Source organism: Helicoverpa armigera, chromosome 23, assembly GCF_030705265.1.
Source record: "Helicoverpa armigera isolate CAAS_96S chromosome 23, ASM3070526v1, whole genome shotgun sequence".
In the NCBI taxonomy this organism is placed as follows: Eukaryota; Metazoa; Arthropoda; class Insecta; order Lepidoptera; family Noctuidae; genus Helicoverpa; species Helicoverpa armigera.
Window position 1 is genome coordinate 4,744,108 of NC_087142.1, and position 20,708 is coordinate 4,764,815.

Genomic DNA, 20,708 nt, shown 5'->3' on the forward strand with positions numbered 1-20,708 from the left:
TTTCACCAGAATTTGGAAATCCTGATGAACGCCTGTCGCCAAGTTTCAGTAATTTTCCTCTCCTCATATTGGTAGACCAATGCTATTGGTAGGCCTTGAGTTCAAAGTTCAAGAAATGAGAAGTAACTAACATTAAAATTGCAATTTGTGTTTTTATTACTTGTGCCTTTTTACTTTGCCGTTAGTTGACTTGTACTAAAAACGATTGTTTATTAATTTCCAGCCATACTTAAACATAGTGGAAGGTCGTCACCCCTGCATCCCCAACATAGCGGACTTCATCCCCAACGACACCCAGCTGAGCCCGGAGTCAGGCCTGCTGCTGCTGCTGACGGGGCCCAACATGGGCGGCAAGTCCACTCTCATGCGCCAGGCGGGGCTCATCACTGTGCTGGCTCATCTAGTAAGTGCTTATATCATTACAGGAATTCCGCAATTCAATAGTGTGGCCTTAATTACCACAACTACCATAACTTAACCAGAAATAATAGCAAACTACCTGTTTCCTGTGGATTCTCTCGCGTCACGAAGGAATTAATTCCCGTAACAAGTTTGGGATAAAAAAATCTTATGTAGGTACCTTGTGTTCTGGTTCTAAGCTACCTTCCTGATATTACGAGTGTTGTCAGTTTACTGCAGATTCATATAGTGATGTGGCACGACCGAAACTTAGCGTTAATAAAATCAAGTATCGTTTTTTACAATAATTCATCCTGCAATAATAGGCTTATCCTTGATGATTACGCATGGCTTTGCGTGGTCAGATATCCCTGGCAGTTTGTAGCACGTCGTACACCCGTGTGTACGTACGTGAGTTTTAAATATAAAACTTTGAATGAATATTAAATTCGTCTATTATAGATAAAAAGTTACGGTTCAACGAACCGGTATCGTAAGTACAACACTGCACCAAAGAGCTAGCAATATTATTTGTAAGTTTGACATTTTGCAAGTGTCAATTTAGTCTACGAGATAAAAAAACAGACTGTAACTTTCAGTCTAAACGATTTGTAAACAAATCGTTTAGACATTAGTGTCGGAAATTTTATACGACAAATTGTAACTGCTCTTGCTTCCCATATAAAAAGTGGATTATAAGCGTATTCACAGTTCCACTAACATCCATACTCCATTTCATCTCAATTGCTTCAACTATTTACCGTAAAAGCGTCACAAACTCACTCCTATTTGACACTTTTTTCATAGTCATAATTTTTATTTGTAAATACTGAAATTACTATATTATTCTCCAGGGTAGCTATGTGCCAGCAGAACAATGCAAGTTAAGCCTAGTAGACCGCATATTCACTCGTCTGGGAGCTTCAGATGACATCTTCTCGGGACAGTCTACGTTCTTAGTGGAGATGAACGAAACAGCAGCCATAGTGACACACGCGACTGTACACTCGCTTGTGTTGTTGGATGAGTTAGGTAAGTGGCATAACGATGATGAATATTGCTTTCTTTTTTTTTATAAAATAAAAATCCCTTTATGGTCTGGCTTTATTGGCACATAGACACATACTTATAATACTAACATATTTTCCCGCGGTTTCACCCGCATCCCGTGGGAACTACTGCCCTTTCGAGGATAAAATATAGCCTATGTTCTCGCTCGGGAAGAGTGTAGCTTTTTCAAATCAGTTCGGAGCCTTAAGGTACAAACAAACAAAATTTCCTCTTAATTATATTAGTATACGTCCGCCTGCGGCTTCGCCCGCGTGGTGTGTTGATAAAAAGTACCCCATGTACGTGTGTGTATATGTATGTCATTCAGCCGTTTTTAAGTGCAATAATAACAAACATACATCCATATATTCTCACAAACTTTCAGATTTATAATTTTTGTAGGATTACCGAATAGAAGAGACGAGCGAGTATTTTGGCCCATTCAAAGTCCAAAACGATCCATACGATTCGCTAATATAACCAAATCCACAGTATCAGGGAATAAACATACTTACCCTATTCCCAGGTCGCGGCACATCAACATACGACGGCACAGCTATAGCTTCAGGCGTGTGCGTGGAGTTGGCGTCGCGCGGCTGTCGCGTCATCTTCTCAACTCATTACCACTCGCTCGTGCATCATCTGTCTTCGCATCCTGGCATCATGCTGGGCCATATGGTCAGTGTCTACTTTGATATCGTATTTAGTTGGTGGCAAACATTACGCGGGTTATTGCGTAAAACCCATCTTTAGGCATCAGCGAGAATGTGGGGCAATGCAAATTATGCGTACCTGAGATCAGAATTGATTTCAAATCGCCATTAAGTTTGGCGAGGTCTGTATGTGTTATTATATAAGAGAAAGAAGTCTTTAATCTCACTTGGCAGCATATACTTTATTTATTTGTGCTATTGCTGTTGTTTGGATAATGTTAAAAAAGCGTTCAACTTTTCCATTCAGTATAATTTGTGAACTAAAACATCGTGATCACCAGATTTGAACAGAAGTTTACACCTATAGTATGACAGGCATAAAAACACAAGTACTACTAACCCCTTTCATTCAAATACAACAATTTATTTCCAGGCATGCATGGTAGAAACAGACGAATCAACCCCGGACAGCGAGGACCATATTCCAGAAGAAACCATCACATTCCTTTACAAGTTATCCCCGGGCGCCTGTCCCAAGTCCTACGGGTTTAACGCAGCCCGTCTAGCTGGAATACCTAAAGAAATAACTTTAAGAGCCCATCAAATATCTAAAAACTTGGAAAAAGAAGCCACGTGTGTCCGGGCTTTTAGAGATGTCGTTAAAATGCAGAATCCTACAGATGTAAGGGCCATGTTGGCTGCTCTCAGTATTTAGTTATAAGAGGTATGTTAATCTCCTTTTTTATAAAACTATTTTTTTTAAGTTTGATTACTTGGTTAGACTGTTGAATGTCTCGATATTATTGAATTGAAAATAAGGTATTTTTACAAGTCAATAAATGTGTACCTACCTCAATCGTCTTTAAGTCAGAAAACTAATGACTACACAGTTTGAATTTGTAACTGTAGATCTTGACTTCAATCATTTCCTTTTGTGGTTTTCTACATATAATGAAATTCTGAATATTGGTATATTGCAGTGTAGTACAGTAAACTGCACATTAGTGGTAACTGTCATGCACCTTAACTCAATACTAATAAGTACGATTTTTCCTTTGAAACTATTACCACTGACCTGAAGTTGACTGTACAAAGATAAGTGAGAAAATAGAGAAGTGTTAATGTATAATTCGTTTAAGTATAAAATTGTTGCCATTTTTTTAACCAAAAAAATTGTCCTAATGAGAATACTCAAATGTCACTATCTGTTTAGAATCGATTCAAAGAATCGATAATGCTTGTTGATTAAACGTGATTATTTTTGTGATCGATCATTATTAAGCGCCCACCGTTATTGCATTTTTATTAAACCATCTTTTTTAAAAACATATCTAGTTTTATTCCTTTTCTTACCTTTTTCTAATTGTTTATTTTGTAGACTTGCAGTTTGGTAGTTCTTCTAAATTGGGAGTTGAATTTTATAAAACAAGATAAAGTTTTGTTCTCTTTATTTTACACATCACCATTGTACTTACATTACAAAATCATTGCACATTGTGTCCTCATAGACACTTATAAATAAATCCATTAAATTCTTCTACTTATTTACAGTCTGTATAAGCATCAACTAACCTTTATAAAAATAAGTATTAATTTTGTGATAGCAATTCGCTTAATTAGAGTAGGAATATAATTATATAATAAATGCCTCTGGAATTCTCAAAGTATAAATAAAACATAAAAAAGTAAAAAAATATATGACTAGGATTTCGTTGAAGGATTGGGTATATTCCTAAAATTCAGGGATTGAGTGAAAATGATGAATTAAAGGAGTAAATGATATCGTTTGAGAAAAGACGATTTTTCTAGATAAGTCAGTATTCAGTGGATGAAAGCTTCGCAAGCTGAAAAAACGGGATGTTCATATTATCTAAATAAGATCAATTTTAGTAAGTACACAAAAATTTGCATTGAACAAAACTGTAGACTATGTATCTATGTTATACCATAGACTAAATTAGTCCACGAGCGGTTTTAAATATTACACACAATTATTGTAAGTATCTGCCTAAAACATTTATCGGAAAAACACATTATAGATCTATATAATATACCACACATCTATATTATATCAGCGGACATTTAGATATTAATTATTTTACAAAACTGTCCTGTCATATTTAAAATAAGCTACAAACAAAAAAGTACTTTCTACGACAAAAACTAAAATAACTCCCAAATACATAAAATAAAAAAAAATATGCTTTAAATTAAGAGTAAGTATTAAGGAATGCAATTTAAGTAATACTGTTGCAAATACAATATACCTAGTTGATTAATAGAAATAATTAAGTAAATACCTTTATTTTAAATTAATTTTACTCCATTCTTAAGTAGCTCAAGAGGTACAAAAATTATCTTACATGGATCCACACAGCTAAAGTCGCCTTATAAGTCAACTACTTTATATTTTAAATGAATGTCACGGGTAAAAAAAACTTCCTAACATTAGCGGCACACAAAGATTTTCATTATAAACCTGCTTCAGATTATTTTAATGGGCACCAACTTCTTCAATCCCAAATATATAAGCTCCTAAACAATATATATATAAAATAATGTACTTTTTAATCAGTAGCAGTATGAACAGATCCTCGATTTTATTGAATTTAAATCATAAAAAAGCTAAAAAAATTTATCACACGAAGTCAATTTGAGAATGCACAAAGGACCACTTAGACATTCGGATGAGGAAAAGTAGAGAAGAAATTAAGTTTTCGGCAAAAGATCCTTGAATTTAATACGCTTGATTTAAATCACTTTTCATAGGACAAAAATATGGCGGAAGAAAAAATCCTCATTAAGCCTGTAGCAATACAGATGGAGTAGTTGTCGGAGGGACCATATGAATAAGAGGAGGATATTTAACTTTAAATTTTCGATAAAGAGAAAAATACTATAGACATCTTGACAATTTCCCTACACAGTCTCATACATAAGCACTTTATACACAGCATTAAATAAGTATCGTAACGTGCCATGTACCCTTAAATTTTAGAATATAAAAATGGAAAATATGTATGAAGTGAAAGCGAATAGGAAGATATTTGTTTAAATCATTATTAAATTATATCTATTCTAAAGGTACCGAGAGATGGACAACATTTGACAAACAGAGATTAATACCCCCTGGATTCTAAAAATAAAGCCTCAGTATCTACATGTGGGCATTCATTCTGAGTAGGTATCGTACTCGGCTCCATAATTTATTGAGACACCTAAATGCCCAAAAATCTCATCTGGTAGGAGATCCATATTAAAGGAGAATAAGAAATCTACGAATAATTTAATAGAGAAATTACCTTAAAATAGATGGGGATAATAGACATAAAAATACCAATATTGTCCATCTCTGACATGTCAAACAAACATGGCAGTCATAAATATTATTATAAGAAAAACTAAAAATATCAACTATTTCTAACACTATATAATATAATAATAAACATTTAGATGATATTTTTCGATTAATGTAACTTTGCATAGTCACTATTTTGGTAAGGCAAAGCTCACTACCAAATGTAGGTACAAATACATATTATCCGTTCTTTATCATTCTACAGTTCAGCACCATTTCCCTCACATTACCTCTAATTCATACCTTCGGGCTGTTGTGACGACCGAACAGTGCAGACTTGGCTTTATAACAATCAGTATTTATCATTATTTTATTTTAAATATATGGCGGATAAATTAAATATGGCTGCTTTTGTACTAACAAAACATACTGCACATACTGCAGGGTATATCTTCAAAGTATTGCAGATATCATCATACACAACATGTAGTATAATAAGTATCTAACGCATTTGAGCAACTAACTAGCAGAAATATTATTTAGATATTAAATTCAATGTAAACACACTTCCCATACAAACCAGAGATATTTAAAAGTCAAAAGCTTAACCTAACAAAAATACTATTTCTCATTCAGCGTCAACTTCAAACTATTCCAGTTTATATCATGCCCAAATCTATTAAAGCTGAACGCGGCCCTAGAGTTGAATAGACTTATAAATCTTGATGCTCTTGCTTAGGTAAAAGTGATTTTAAAGCACCAACACAGGCTATAAATAAATATTTAGTGTTGCCAGATGACTCGCTTCCTTGATTCATGTTAGCAGTAAGCCAGCACTATCTATACATTTCAACTACCCCGCTATTTTCTTTTGTTCTCATGTACTACATAGCTTGGCAACACTACGTATTTACCGACAGTCATTGAGATTCCTTCTATTTTAATTTCGCATCAAGTGTTACAAGTCTAATAGTAGATTTTTAAACCTATCTATCCGTTAAATTGCTATTATAGATTGAATTTTAACATGAGCTCTAAATAACTTATGTCGAATTTCAATCGCAAAAACAAGATAGGTAGGTTATAGAAATTCTCAGTGGATCATCTACCCTATTCCTGTACCAAGCCTGCATGCCGCGGTCGCTACAACGGCTTACACTCATAGCTCGTCGAAGGAGGAGCTCTCTCGCTCGTCGAAGGGCCTCGCTCGCTCGCCCCAGCGCTCCCATCGCTCGGAGCTGAGAAGTGACTCCGACTCTTCCTCCTGGCTCGGCGTAGGATACACGATGCCGTCGCCGAAACTACACCGTCCATTTATTTATTATGTTGGTCACATTGTGTTTGTGAAACATCAAGATGTTGCCAGAAAAATATTGTGTCTTAAGTGCATGATCGTGCAGTAATTGATTCTATTAAGTTCTTGATTAATTTATGTGTTGTGTCTAATTTAAAAATAAAGAATCATATTTAATGTGCATTAACCAAGGTGTAGCCAGTAGGTATATCTAATGTGCTATTCACATCACAGCAATTTCTTTTTGTTTTGCATACAACGAAGACGTCTTAAATGTTGGACAGTAGGTTCAATTTTAAAGTCAAATACAGTTAAAACTATCACAGCACAACGTTACTTTTAAGATGATAAACCTAATACCTATTTGTGACTCTCCCAAAGTATTGCCGTTTTTAACCAAATTTCATCATATCCAAAAAGGAAAACATATTAAAATGAAGTATATTAAAGTCTAATGTACTACAGTTATAATTTAAGATGAGATGTTAGTGGCCCTTAAACGTGGAGTAATTTTCTAGTGTTACAATTATGGTGACACTATGCAGGGTTCAAATCTATGGCGGTGTCATTTAGGAAGGCACTAATTGGTTGGTTTCTGGACCAGCCAATCCCAAGGTCCCCTAGGTCTGAATCTTGATTATGCTGAGCGAAATGACTTTTCACTAATTATCAAAGAAATATAAAAATAACACATTTGAGTGCAGACATAAAGAAAATGCTTCTACAAGTAGCTATTCCAAAGCAAACAGTCCAGATACAAAAGTCCGATACACACACTTTAAATTTACCTTTATAACAAGTAAGGTATCCATTTGCCACTTAAATATTGAAACACAGCATCATAACTTTGCAGACGCACAATTTTTGATAAAAAAAATAACTGTATGGCTTCCCTCCAAGAAATGACAGCGCCATGACAAGCACCCTGTATACACATCTACAGCGTGCTGTATAATTACCAAACGCAAATAAATCCTCATTTTGCGCATACACGCATCTAAATAAAAGCTCCTAACCTTCTAACATTATCATGCAGGGACGCCTACTAATGGGCTACCTACATAAAAAAAGAAGTGAATGACATAAATTTGGAATCGTTATCAAAAAGGTTGGATGACGCCAATGAATGAAAAGCAACGTTTAATTAGTCGAACGGATTTATTTAAATATATCGTAATTGTAATAAAATATAGCGAAATGGAAAATGTTATATTCCTTATACTATTTGCGGGACGGTCCTGCCCTTTCTGGGGCACAGTCTCCATCTCTCAGTCTCGCGGGCCATCTCCGAGCTAAAATGTTAATAATAAACCTCCTTATTTTAAATTCTATAAATAGCTTTATAGAAATATAATTTGAATTTGGAATAATATAAATTATATAGACACTTAAAGCGAGGGTGCTACAGACGTTCTATTTGTTAGAGTTTTATTCGCATTGAGCTCTTTGAGTCTTTGAGACCTGTGAGCTTTTTATTATTTTATTTTTTTGTTTTTTTTGTTTTGTCTTTTGATATATTCTGTTTTATAACTATATAAAATATGTATAAACGTAATATAACGTTTAAAGATACGATTAAACTTTGTATTAACATTATATAATTATTTGAGACTTTATTGCAAAGAGAAAAAGGTACATATATTTTTTATTTATAATCGCATTTCCGTAATATATTAGAGTTACAAAAAAAGCATGGTATAAAAACGCTTTTATTACATTTGATGGTAGGTATAAATCTGTAGCTCTGAGAAGAATAACTTTTTAATTTATTATAATCAACGTAACTGCAGCACCCAAAGACATGCAATAGACTGAGAGAATAAGAGAAAAGACGATAAACAGTTGAAGAAAGACGTATACTCGAATATACAGCACACAGACGTTAAATTAGAAAATTAGTATAAAACTCCCAATGAAAGTTATCAGTTTGCTAACCACTACGGCTCTACGGAAGCAAGTGATTGAACAAAGCAGTGTAGCAACGTGAAATAAAAAACAAAATCAAAGAACAAAATATTTTATTGTGCACAAAACATACTTACAAAATACATTTCTAACTTTATCAGTCTTGTGTGTTGTATATAGCTCAGAAATAAATGCATTAAAAAGCAATTTGCACGTTGCACAGTAGTCTTTATATTTGAATCATAATTATTAAAATATTAAAACACATGTCAGCTGAAACCTCCCACATAACTTGAGAATATTATTGTTTAATTATAATATTGCATTTAAAAGTTAATTGCATGAAAATGTATCTATAAGGCTAAATTGAGCACATACATGTCAAAAAGGCACTTTCGTGTACATGAGTATATTCGAATAAAGTTATTCTACTACGTATTAAAATGTTTAAATAACTTTAGTATCGATATTAATACGTATGCACAACTCGACTAAACAACCGAAGATTTTCTCCTCACTAAAGACAATAGTCGCTTAGTTTGGACCCGACTAAAATAGCCGTCAAATCCAATAAAATTAAAATTAGCTACCGATCACTCTATTTAAAATTGGCAAGATTCGATTCATAAATCTGACCTTATCCTAAAGTTTGGATATACAATATTGTAGCAGAGATTGTGTCATTTCGACGGCGAACATGGAAGATTTGGGCCAAATATTTCGAAAGGATAGTCTGAATAGAAAAAAGTCTTTTCTAAACAGTACGAAAAGACAAAGAACCGCTACCTCGAAAGTGGTAGTCACGGGCCTTTGAATGCCTGTACCAATTCCACCGTACGTTAATCTGGTTTCAATATTAATATATTCGTATTAGCTATGTTTAGGGATAATATCCTCAAGGTATGTGGTTAGGGTCGGCTTCGTATTCGTCCTTGGCATCTGACCTTGACCGCGTGGTGCCCATGGACTCGTAGCCGTGAGTCTCCTGGGCCGTGGTAAATGTCTGAAGTTGGTGCTCACGACGGACGGGGAATTCGCACCCGTCTCCCAGGCTGACAAAACGATCACCAATTGAGAGGGATTTGATATGCGTGGCGGGAACGATACACTCGTATCGAAAGGGGGACAAAATAATAATAGTAATAAATAGCTTAGGTGTTTCAAAATACTGAAGAATTGTGCTATCAGTGCTACCGAAAAAATAAAATGGGACACAGTTGTTGAAAGTGTGAAAAAAAAATCATGCAATAAAATTGAAAGTGTCATAAAAAGGACCAAGTGCTCGTCCGCGCCACGTTCAATTAAGGGTACGTTCGGAAAAATATTGTTAAGTAAATATTAAATATTTTACATAAATAGTGGCTTAATATACATAAATATGTAGGTGGAAGCAAGTGACGAGCTATGTTAATTTCTGGGAAATTAAGTTACAAAACTCCAAAACCCAAATACAAGCTGTTAGAATAAAATTCATCAAAATAATTCAGTTATAAAATTTAATCTTTTCTAATATAATGTTCAGGATTAATCATTTGTAAAAACATATTTAACACCACCTATTTCTGATATAAACTTAAGAAGAATTGATAATTTTAAAGCAGGATGAAGAAACTCTTTGATGATGATGAAATGAATGAAATTTTTGTTGCCTATTTAAATGTATTGTACATAATAAATAATATTTTCCGTATATACCAATATATTTACAGATCTATATTTAGCGGACTGAACCCTACCTCCATGCCTAGTTAGTATAAGAAACAAATCTTCCACAGTTGCTAGTGTAATGTTATTTGTTATTTTCAGTACTATTACTACACACTAACAATTTGTTAAATAGGTCATTCACTTCTTTTTTCATCAGACATGTAGGGAACATGCATACAGGTCACACAATACACGCAAATGTACAAATACGTGTCGCTATTTACCCAAACATGCTGTATAAGGCCAAGTGTTGCCATAGTGACGTCAGTGTTGCCAGAACCAATAATGGCCGATGATTTTGTTGTTGTTGTTTTAATAAAAATAAATTGTTTTACCTTGTGAAGACAGGTACCAGCCAGAGATTGGGGCTGTTGCCGAACACTTCTTTGAAATTGTTGAAGGCGCCGATTGAGAAGCCGTTCTTGTCAGCACCTCCACGGAACATAGGCGCTCTAAACGCCTCTGAAATTTTATGTTTAAAGTGCATTAGAATATTGTAACGTTGGCAGCTTGATACGCAGCACAGACTATAATTAAATACAGATAAATAATTGCAACTTTGGATACACATATTTTTTTGAAATGACAACACATTGATGTACCTTGTACTTCTTCATACTACTACATACGATGATTCAATATTACAGACGATATTACGGTTAAGATCAGAAAAATAGGTAGAATCAGTTTTTGCTCATCAAACCTTAGACTGAGGTTCCTAATCACCAATTCTACTGATGCATGAGATTATCAAACTACCCTAAACCTACAATCTAACTATCAAATGGTAACTGAATTAACTGGATGTGACTGCAATTACCATTGACCAATGTCTTAAGCATAGAGTTAATGATCTGTCCTGTAGGACTGCCCAAGCGGCGGTATGAAACGAGCATATCTGAAAGGAAACTTTACTTTAGTCTTACAAAAAAAAAAAAGATAAATAACCAGTCGCTATAAATTTTTCGTAATTGCAGTCACCTTCCAAAACTTCTATAAGTATCGCACTTTTCTATAAATGGCAACACTAAAACCCATAAACAATGTAAGAAATAATAAAATTTCAAATAAATATACAAAAAAATGGTTAATAAACGTACCTAAAGTAGTCCTGTTATTCATTACAAGGTAACAGTGGTATCCGAAAAGCGAGCCCAAAGATATAGCGAACATTAACGCTACGAAGAATGCGAACACAACGTGATATCTTCCCGTAGTCGCTGCGTTGCCGAAATCACCCTGAAAACATTCTTAATTTATTAATAAACTACCAAAATTTATTCATTTTTGTTTAATGGCAACCCTTGAAATGTAAGATGGCGGGCTGCTGATGAAGTCAGGCATTTGGTAATGGATTCAAATCACATGTAGAAATTAATATATTATGTCTCATAGAGTGACAGTTGAAATAATGCAATGTCTAGTATTTTTAGAGGAAACTGGAAAGTTCAAATTCATTATGTTATGATAAACGATACCTACATAGCAGAAATCGTGAATTGCTCTATCTATGGTCATTGATTTCTAAATTACCTACAAGCGTTCATAGTACAAATGTAAATATTCGTTTTGGTCGGTATTACAGAATTAAATAAAGATCATTAACTTTATTATTTTGAACATTTAAGGCATCAAAAATCACCCAATCAAGGGGGATTTTAGGGAGGCAGATTCTGTAATAAAGACCTAATAGTTCCACACTGTTTAAATATCTAATACACTAACAAAAACAAAGTAATTCCCACTGCGAAACCGATACTAAACATTTAAACAATGTGGAACCATAAACAAATATTGTGCTAGACTTGTGCATTTGGCACAAATCAATAAAGTCGTTACATTTGATTCAAACTAATGGTTATCGGACAGTTATCGAAAGTTTATCAGATAAATGTCAAGGTAAGCCGTATGATATCACCTAGCTACGTGTGATGCGTAGATTACGGACAAAACTAATCACTTGCTATTGCTATCGCGATACGTAATTATGCAGGAATATGAAAAAATATGCCGGATTACACATTGCTGGACTTGATAAAGCGTGAATGAGACATAAAAATGCGAGTGAATCATTAACAGTCGAATTAAAATCTAAAATCAGGTTTGAAATTCCATTTTTTTGTATACAATCAAAAGTATGAATTCTGATAGCGTGCAAAAAACAGACATGTGACTGAATACTAATACGGTTTACAAAAACAGTCACGCGAGTACTGATTTTCACGTCCATTCACATTTCTATGTACGGACCAAACACTTGTCAAGCAACGTGTTAAGATAACATTACTATTAGATATGAAATAATGGACGTTGTACTGAGCAAAATAATAATAAAATCTAATCTATGTAGCAACATTAACCTATTGATCGCGCCAACGTAAATAGGCGTTGATTAATGTGTAAATAATTAAACAATTACGTTAATCATTTCCATGCATATTTTAGAAACAGAGCCTTTTTCAATCATACGGTCGCAGTGGGCATACTTGTATTCCTGATACATCTGGAAATAGCCATTGTTTCGTTACTCATCATGTTCTATAATACTAACATTGTCAATTTACCACTGCTTCCATAAGTGCAGTTCAAAACCTCTAACAACTAAATTCTAATATCAGAGCAGATTTCCGTGAATTTAATTTCGAAAAGAAAATTAAAAAAATTGCAAAACAAATCCAATTAGGGCTTGACATTCAACAACTGGCGAAAGAACACACTCAAAAAATAATTATAGAAAAAATAAAATAAAGTGGGGTATACCTTCCAGAATCTAATGAAGGAAGGTAGACACGTGGCCATGATGAACAGACAGTATAGCAGAGCATAGCCGAGAAAGAGCATGAAAAACTTGTAGTTGTAGAAGCAGACGCAATTGTTGACCCACGGACAATGGTGGTCCATTTTGAGGACGCATCGAGCGCATATGCTGCAGTGGTGAGCGCGATCAGGCTTCACGAGTACGCAGCGGTTGCAATACCGAACTGAGCCCGACATTGTCCTGAAATATCGACAAATCTATATGATTAAAAACTCAACAATTTAGTGAATAGCCTGCCCTTTGTTCTGAATTCGGCCAATCTCTTGTTTACCTTGGAGGTATATGGTGGATTTATGGTCAATAATATAGTTATGTTCCATCATGAAGGTGTTATGAGGTCTTCCTCAACCAGTTTCTCAACATCTGTCATCTCATCATGGTTTATCTACATAATCTATTAAACGGACGTCAGTAATTACAAATCCAAAATAAATTTTATCTAGTTCTAGATCCTGAGTTAACAACCTTTTTTGTTTATTTCTTACTGTTTCTTTCTCAATTCTAGCTACACAATTACAGATTAGGCACAAACCTCGTTAATACGGGTATGGTATGGGCAAAGCTTTCTAAAATTTCTTTTTTGGATTCCACATGAAAAAAAATCGCCAAGAAGTTTCTTACCATTTGCCCGAGTCTAGAATTGAGAAAAAACTGAATGAAATAATAAATTCTATGGAAAAAAAATAATAAAGTGCTTTTACAAGGATAAGATTTCAGGTAGCCCTATCAAATCTTGATCCTATCAAAGTATCAATATTCCTAAATATATTGTCTAACGAAAACTGTCACCTCACATCATTATCATCATTATCCTTCTGCCTTTAACCCAATTTTATGGTGCAGCAAGTTTTCTGGTTACTCATATAAAGGTATTTTGAAATCTCCTTCCTAATCAGTTTTCATTGATTTGAATTTCCAAATGCAGAAAGAACTTCAGTGAACGTTATACACAGAAACTTTATGATAGAACATTGAACCTGTGAGGCCCATGCCATTGTCCACTTAATCCGCTTCAGCTTATTAAGGTGTTAAAAATAATAACAGAAGACATTACCTAGTTACTATGGGTAGGTCTTTGGCAAAATTATCCAATATAGTCCGCTGAGCGTCCTCAGATTCTGCGCTCAATAATTTTTCTAATTCAGCCTCAGGCAATTTAAACTGAAACAAGAACATACTATGGTTAGAAAATTTTTCATACTGGCAAGACTGGAATATCGACACACAACCAGACTTATGACCTATTATTAACTAACACAGCGCAGAGTAGAAAATATGTATCAATTAATAATTCATGACTATGGAAGTAAAGCTAGAGCAGTAATTATCCAAAACCTATTAAAACTTTTTTTCACTTCATGAAACTCTATAATCCGGTAGTAATAGTGATGTCATAAAGCATGCAAATGGCTGTAATTTTGAACTTGGTAATTAGTAATTGCTATGGACATCGGGCTTTTAACAGGAAAACACAGATATCACCTGCCTAGTCATTCTACATATTCAATGAATGAGTCATTCATAATTTAATACTTAGATAAGATTTTGCGGAAACCTTTGGTTAGAGTCCGTAAATTACTTTCTGATAGAATAAATGATAATTATATTTATCTTTCATGTAAGTGCGTTCTGCCATAGAATAAAAAGTGTTTCATAGAGTTGTCTATACTAATAAAATAAAAAGAAACCTATTTAAAGGCTCCTTAACCTATTTGAAAAATTATTTTACTGTTGGGAAGCTACATTATCCCGTAACATAGGTCATACTTTCTGTGGGTATGGGCTGTAGTTCCCATGAGAATATATCGAGCTGCGTAAACAGCTTGTTACTCATAAGGAAATCTTTATATTTAATTAGGTGACTAATGAATCAAGTTTTAACAATAACACCATAAAGTTCCATTCAAGGTTGATATTGGATCAACCACTGGATGTCACACTTGAACACATTCTAAGTAATAATATAGGCTGTTATCTCATTATAATACAAAACAAGAATAATAATATAACTGGCGAACCAGTTTAGGATGATACGGTGACTCTATAAATATTTATTGATATCAAAAGGAATGAGATTAGATCTTATTTGTGCAAAAAGTGCCTTTAGTTAACTTGATTGTTACTTCTTTTTCAATAGTACAAAAGCTGCAATTTAAGCAGATAGAAAAAGAGTATTTTGTTTTATTTTGTGAATTTTTCTCCGTCTTCTGGAGGTGGACTTATGATAGCGACAAAGTTTTAGCAAACTAATGTAGTTTTAATAAATACAGTATAATGAAATATGTTTTCTTTGTTCTAATAAATAATTATTTGAATTGTGAAAAGTGCAATTTTTTCTAGCACTTTTGGTTGAATTATAGCCAAAAAAGTAACATAGCGATAAATAATAAAGCAGGAAATAAGTTACTTAACACAGATAGATAATACTATCTTCTGTATATCACAGCAATTTGAGAAGTGTATACCACTCCTTAACACCACATTTTTGTGTCATGACCCAATTTCACACAAATGTCACATTTACTATGTTAGTTTTTTTACAGTTAATTTTTAATTTGACATCAAGATAATGTTTTCTTTAACATGAATCAAATTGGTAATGTACAATTACAAATTTGATATACAGAAATATACATGAAAAAGAAATAATCTCAATCTATACTAATATCATTCAGAGGATTTTTTGTTTGTTTGTACCGTAAAGGCTTTGAATAATTCTTTCACTGTTGAGAAGCTAGACTATCCCGAGTAACATATGCTATATTTTATCTCAGAAAGGGCAGTAGTTCACACAGAACTCAGGTGAAACCACAGGAAAACTCGAACTATGCACAATAGTTAGTTTTCAAGTAAAACTTTTTTTGATACACTTTACAGGTAAAGTTTCTATTTGTTTATCTATGAATAGAGTTGTGAATGAAGATACTAATTATAGTAGTTTTAGTAATCATATGTACCTAAGGGTAATTAACCAATTATGTTTTAACGTCAATTACAGCTTAATGAATAAGTCAATATGGTGGTATTTTTACAGTTACAACATTTTTGGCTAACAGTTCACTTTGTCTCGAAAGTAGGTCAAAGATTATTACTTTGATAATGCTTCATTGAGTATAGTTTCTTGTTTGTTTGTTGAGTAAAGTTGTTGAATAAAAACTGTACTTTTAGTGAACATACTCTGTCAATATAGTGAGTCATTAGTTTTTATCATTTTATTATGATAATTCTGATTACATTTTTTAACATTTAATATCTTCATTTTCATTGATATACAGTGTTTGATAGGGGAAAATTAAATATTACATGTAAATAAAGTTGCGTATTATGGCCTAGTACCTTGATTATGGCCTTTCGTGCCCTACTGGCTCACTTTCTACAGGATACTATACCTAAACATTGCTAAGTAGGTTGCCTCACTGAACTCAATTAATAAATGACAACCAATCGAAGTAATTTCGATGATTAGAAAGCGTGACTTACCTTTTCTGGTATTGGTTTGAGTTCTGCAAATATTGTCTGCCAATAAGACCAGGAGAACATTATCAGAAGTATATGATATAATACCAAATAGATACACTTTTGGACCGTACTCTCAATGGTAACTGGAAAGAAACACACTTTGTAATGATCGCAAAATGCATACATAATGATTGTATTGTTTATCTACAATTTATTCAAATACTAACAAATGCACAATTGGATAACGTAGGCATAATAAGACCAAGTTATAATGGACACTATTAACATTACAGGGAGCCATTTGAAAGCTCTCCAACACCACATATTGCACGTTCTACAACACACACAGTATCCAGGAGACGTAACTCTATTGTTTTGCACAGATGAAGCCATTATAAGTAATATACTATGGGACTGAAAATATCCATGTTCTCCTCACAAAAAGGATAATAAAAAGTGACAAGTGAGTGCTGATTACCAGTTGCAATAATTATTTAATTGACAGATAAATGGAAACCATAAAGAACAAACAGTGCAACCAGCTTATATTTTAAGAGCGGTTACGGTGCTATACAGTAGTGTAGTTTATCGGTTTTTAGCCTCTCTATTTTCATAGACATTTTTAGGAACTACCAACCTAAAGCAAAAATTACAAACGTCAATTTGGGAGTTGATTTCTTTCCGTAGCGTCAAAAATTTTGTTGTTTTTGTATAAAACGAATTCCAGAAAACTCTTCACACCCGTAAAGCGTCTCGTTAAAAATCATGGAAGTCAAAGAATGCAACGATTTAGCTGAAGAAGTAAGCACGGGCTCTCGTTCATTAACTGTAGGAAGTAAATATTGATTCATATTTTTACCAACATGACGTGTTTCAGAACCAATTCATTGTGGACGATGTGAGTAAAATTATTAAAGAAGCAATTGAAAATTCTATCGGAGGGACCGCCTATCAGCATAACAAAGTTAATCAATGGACTTCGGCTGTTGTAGAATCCTGTTTGGGACAACTTACCAAGTTACAAAAACCTTACAAATATATAGGTAAGTTGAAAGTAGGTAGGTGCCTACCTACATGTTCACCGGTGTTTGAAACGTACATCTCTCTGATGCGTAGCGCCGCTGCGCTAATGCAGTTATCTTAGCTACAATTATCCTGTTGGATGCCACTAATTGAAGCATATTTTATTCTAATTAATGTTGTTTTAACATTTCAGTGACATGCACAATTATGCAAAAGAATGGTGCAGGTCTACACACAGCTTCTTCTTGTTTTTGGGACAATAACACTGATGGCTCATGCACCGTGCGCTGGGAAAACAAAACTATGTACTGTATTGTCTCCGTGTTTGGCCTTGGCATCTAATTTATAATGTAACGCTTCAATATGTTAAAAAAATAATTCCACGTAACTACAGTGACAACCAGTAACACATGTAACTGCAAAAAATTAAAATAATGATTATTACTTGAGTAAATTGATAGTAAGCTAAAGAGTTCTTATAAATACTAAGACATTATTTTTAAGTTATCAAAAAAAATATTGCTGTTTTGCAGTAATAAATATGGAGATCTTTATTTACGATTCACGATGGTAATGTAGGGTTAAAAATTATAATTTGCTTCTATAATAAAACATTCTAAAGCACACTTATCTATTTTTTCTCAGTTGTAACAGACTTGTTTTATAGTCATTACTTAATTTTAAGTAAGTAGGATATATTTTCGTACACAATAAAGTATATCAAAAAGTGAGTTGTGTTTTTATTTTTTGTGAGTAAAGTAAATGAGAATAGTTTTTGGAAACATTAAATATAGTTGACTGTTTGCTGAACGTCAACTAAATCAATCTGATCATGTAGTAAGGATTGTGGACAGATAACTATTAAAAACCAACACATTTTACAACTGGCCACCACCCAGTAGACTACAGTAGATTTGAAAACTTTTGGGACTCCGGCGTCTTGTCAGTCAGAAATCACCTTGAAGAAACAAGATGATCAATGCGCATGTCTCTTTTCTGAATTGAAGCCCAAGAGTTGCACTATATTTCATTAAAAACACAGTGATAAAAATGAGATGTACCTACATAGTGTTTCCTTCTGTTAAAAATAAATAAATTAACTAAAAACAACTGTAAATTATGATGAAATATGTAAATTATCCATGAGAGGAGATATATGCAGAAGTAACAATACCTAGACCAGCAAGATAAAGAAAGTTACTTTCAGATTCAACAATGTCTTGACTTTGAATGGAGTACAAGTAGAAGACATTTTACATGGTCTCCCAGCTGATCTGTTGCTTCAACCGCTTATCAGATTATTCCCGTAAGCTGCTGAACGTAGGCCTCCCCTAATCAGCGTCATTCTGCAGTCCGAATATATCGTCTCTGCCTGCCTTCTTCAAATCGTCGGTTTACCGTTCAGCATGACTAACTGATCATCATCCTCCTGCCCTTATCCCAATTTTATCATTTTAGCTTTTATTAACTTCTACCCACGTTCCGAGAAGTACTGGTCTAAAGTCTAAGTCTACACATAAAAAATACTTAACGCAAAAGTTATTCCCGCTAAGTTTCATCAAAATCCATTCTGTAGTTAAATATACATTTATATATACAGAGATCCATATATTATTAGGTAGGTACCAATTTATCTATTTTCGGCATAGAAAATAATAAACTAGGATGAACAATTAAAATACATAGGTATGTATCTATGTATATTCCTTATTGATATAACGGAATTTTAATATAGTTCTATGGTAAAAAGTACCTAAGCTAATAGCCTTAGTTTTAGCCTAGTTTTTTAATCGGACCAGTAGATCCTGAGATTAGCAAATAGACTCCGTTAAAATATTTCTAAGTACAGACTCAAGTACAGAATAGATAATTAAAGAGAGTGATTGTATAAAGTTAGTAACCAGGACATTATACTGAGATTTGGATAAAAATTATCTACTCGCAAATATCTCGCTCTACTTTTACGATAGACCATTCGTATAAGTCCATATTATGCATTTGAACCACAGATTTATTACGCTATGATGCTTATAAATGCGAAAGTAACTCTGTCCGTGTCTCTGTCGCTCTTTGAGACCATAACTACTGAACCGATTTGAATAAAAAATGTCTATAATCTAGAGCGCTTCAAAGAACAATTTTTTCGTGGAATCGCGGGGAACCCCTAGAATTAAATAAAAATAGATAGACAAATGAAAATGAAGCACGCTGTATTTTGGGCGTTTGAATGTTGGCGCGCATAAGCACAGCGCTACATATTTGTGTCACGTGACCGTCATCGATCCAATGGTTGAACGCTTCTCGGGTCCATTCAACTCGGCTCGGCCATCGCCGGGGAGAGGGACACTTCACAACACCGATTCTATTCATACATAGGAAATATTTATATATCGCTGTCTCTCTTACTCGTATTGAGAAATAATTAAATGAATGGTGAACGAGCGAAACAGGGATATGTTCGAGTGGAAAATATTGAAAGCTGGGCCAGGCCAGTCGCCATGTAGAATTTTTTGATGTGGGTGTTGTGTCTTGGGACGTCAAACGCTTCAATGATTATTATTTTCAAGTGGACATTAATTTTAGTGTAAATCGACATTTGACTATTCGTTTATTGTTAAAAGTGTATTCGGTGAACAATTACACATATTGCTTTGTGATCGTGAGCCATCTAATCTGGTGACGGCAGATAATAAACTGGAGGGGGGCTGCTAAAATACTACGATAGGATAGTAACGACGTTTTACAACTCGAGAGCGCTCATAAAATTTCTCATCTCGGTGCGGGCGAGTCGGACTTCCATTTTGTTTTATTATGTGGTTTGGTTGTTTACACTGTGCGTCGCGTTGTGGACAATGGAAAGCGACGGTGAGTATTGCTTATCAAGTAGTATCGAGAGAGGAAATTAAATATAATGTCTGCGCATGTAGGGCGCACATGACAATAAACATGCAACAGTGAATAAGTAATGGCATTCGATTTTGTGCATCGTGTGGCGCAGCCGTGGTGGTGGCAGGTCTCGTTAGTCATCGCGAGGAGCACGCGCCGGCAGCTGCCGCGACTGCCGCCTAGGTACGCGGCACACACGTTCCGTTGGGCTAATTG

The 20,708-nt window shown here is 34.2% G+C and overlaps 4 protein-coding genes across 5 annotated transcripts in view; 3 read left to right on the forward strand and 1 right to left on the reverse strand.

The window, feature by feature from the left end:
* The window catches only part of LOC110379891 (probable DNA mismatch repair protein Msh6), a 98,997-nt gene extending 95,567 nt beyond the window's left edge, over positions 1 to 3,430 (forward strand). Inside the window, 4 exon segments of the mRNA XM_064040781.1 lie at positions 224 to 403; positions 1,254 to 1,431; positions 1,976 to 2,127; positions 2,536 to 3,430. Coding sequence (XP_063896851.1) covers positions 224 to 403; positions 1,254 to 1,431; positions 1,976 to 2,127; positions 2,536 to 2,817 — 792 coding nt within the window. The 3' untranslated portion in view covers positions 2,818 to 3,430.
* Positions 3,431 to 3,533: 103 nt separating this feature from the next.
* Positions 3,534 to 17,064, reverse strand: LOC110379889 (palmitoyltransferase ZDHHC2). Of its 2 annotated transcripts, XM_021339703.3 has the most exons (8): positions 16,811 to 17,063; positions 16,605 to 16,726; positions 14,179 to 14,285; positions 13,067 to 13,304; positions 11,407 to 11,545; positions 10,642 to 10,768; positions 9,544 to 9,651; positions 7,834 to 7,986 (listed from the first exon to the last, which is right to left on the reverse strand). In XM_021339703.3, exons 1-8 carry the CDS (start codon positions 16,974 to 16,976, stop codon positions 7,911 to 7,913), a joined length of 1,083 nt encoding a protein of 360 aa, XP_021195378.1. In that variant the 5' UTR covers positions 16,977 to 17,063; the 3' UTR covers positions 7,834 to 7,910. The 2 variants fall into 2 exon arrangements, with proteins under 2 accessions (XP_021195379.1, XP_021195378.1); XM_021339704.3 differs by lacking the exons at positions 7,834 to 7,986; positions 9,544 to 9,651 and adding an exon at positions 3,534 to 6,701 and having other exon boundaries at positions 16,811 to 17,064.
* Positions 17,065 to 17,220: 156 nt separating this feature from the next.
* LOC110379890 (dynein light chain Tctex-type) lies at positions 17,221 to 18,337 on the forward strand. The gene is made up of 3 exons (XM_021339706.3): positions 17,221 to 17,384; positions 17,461 to 17,626; positions 17,800 to 18,337. Exons 1-3 carry the CDS (start codon positions 17,349 to 17,351, stop codon positions 17,946 to 17,948), a joined length of 351 nt encoding a protein of 116 aa, XP_021195381.1. The 5' UTR covers positions 17,221 to 17,348; the 3' UTR covers positions 17,949 to 18,337.
* Positions 18,338 to 20,052: 1,715 nt separating this feature from the next.
* Positions 20,053 to 20,708, forward strand: part of Cic (capicua) — a 37,936-nt gene continuing 37,280 nt past the window's right edge. The window contains exon 1 of the mRNA XM_064040938.1: positions 20,053 to 20,471. The gene's annotated coding sequence lies outside the window, so the exon portion shown is untranslated. The remainder of the gene's footprint in view (positions 20,472 to 20,708) is intronic.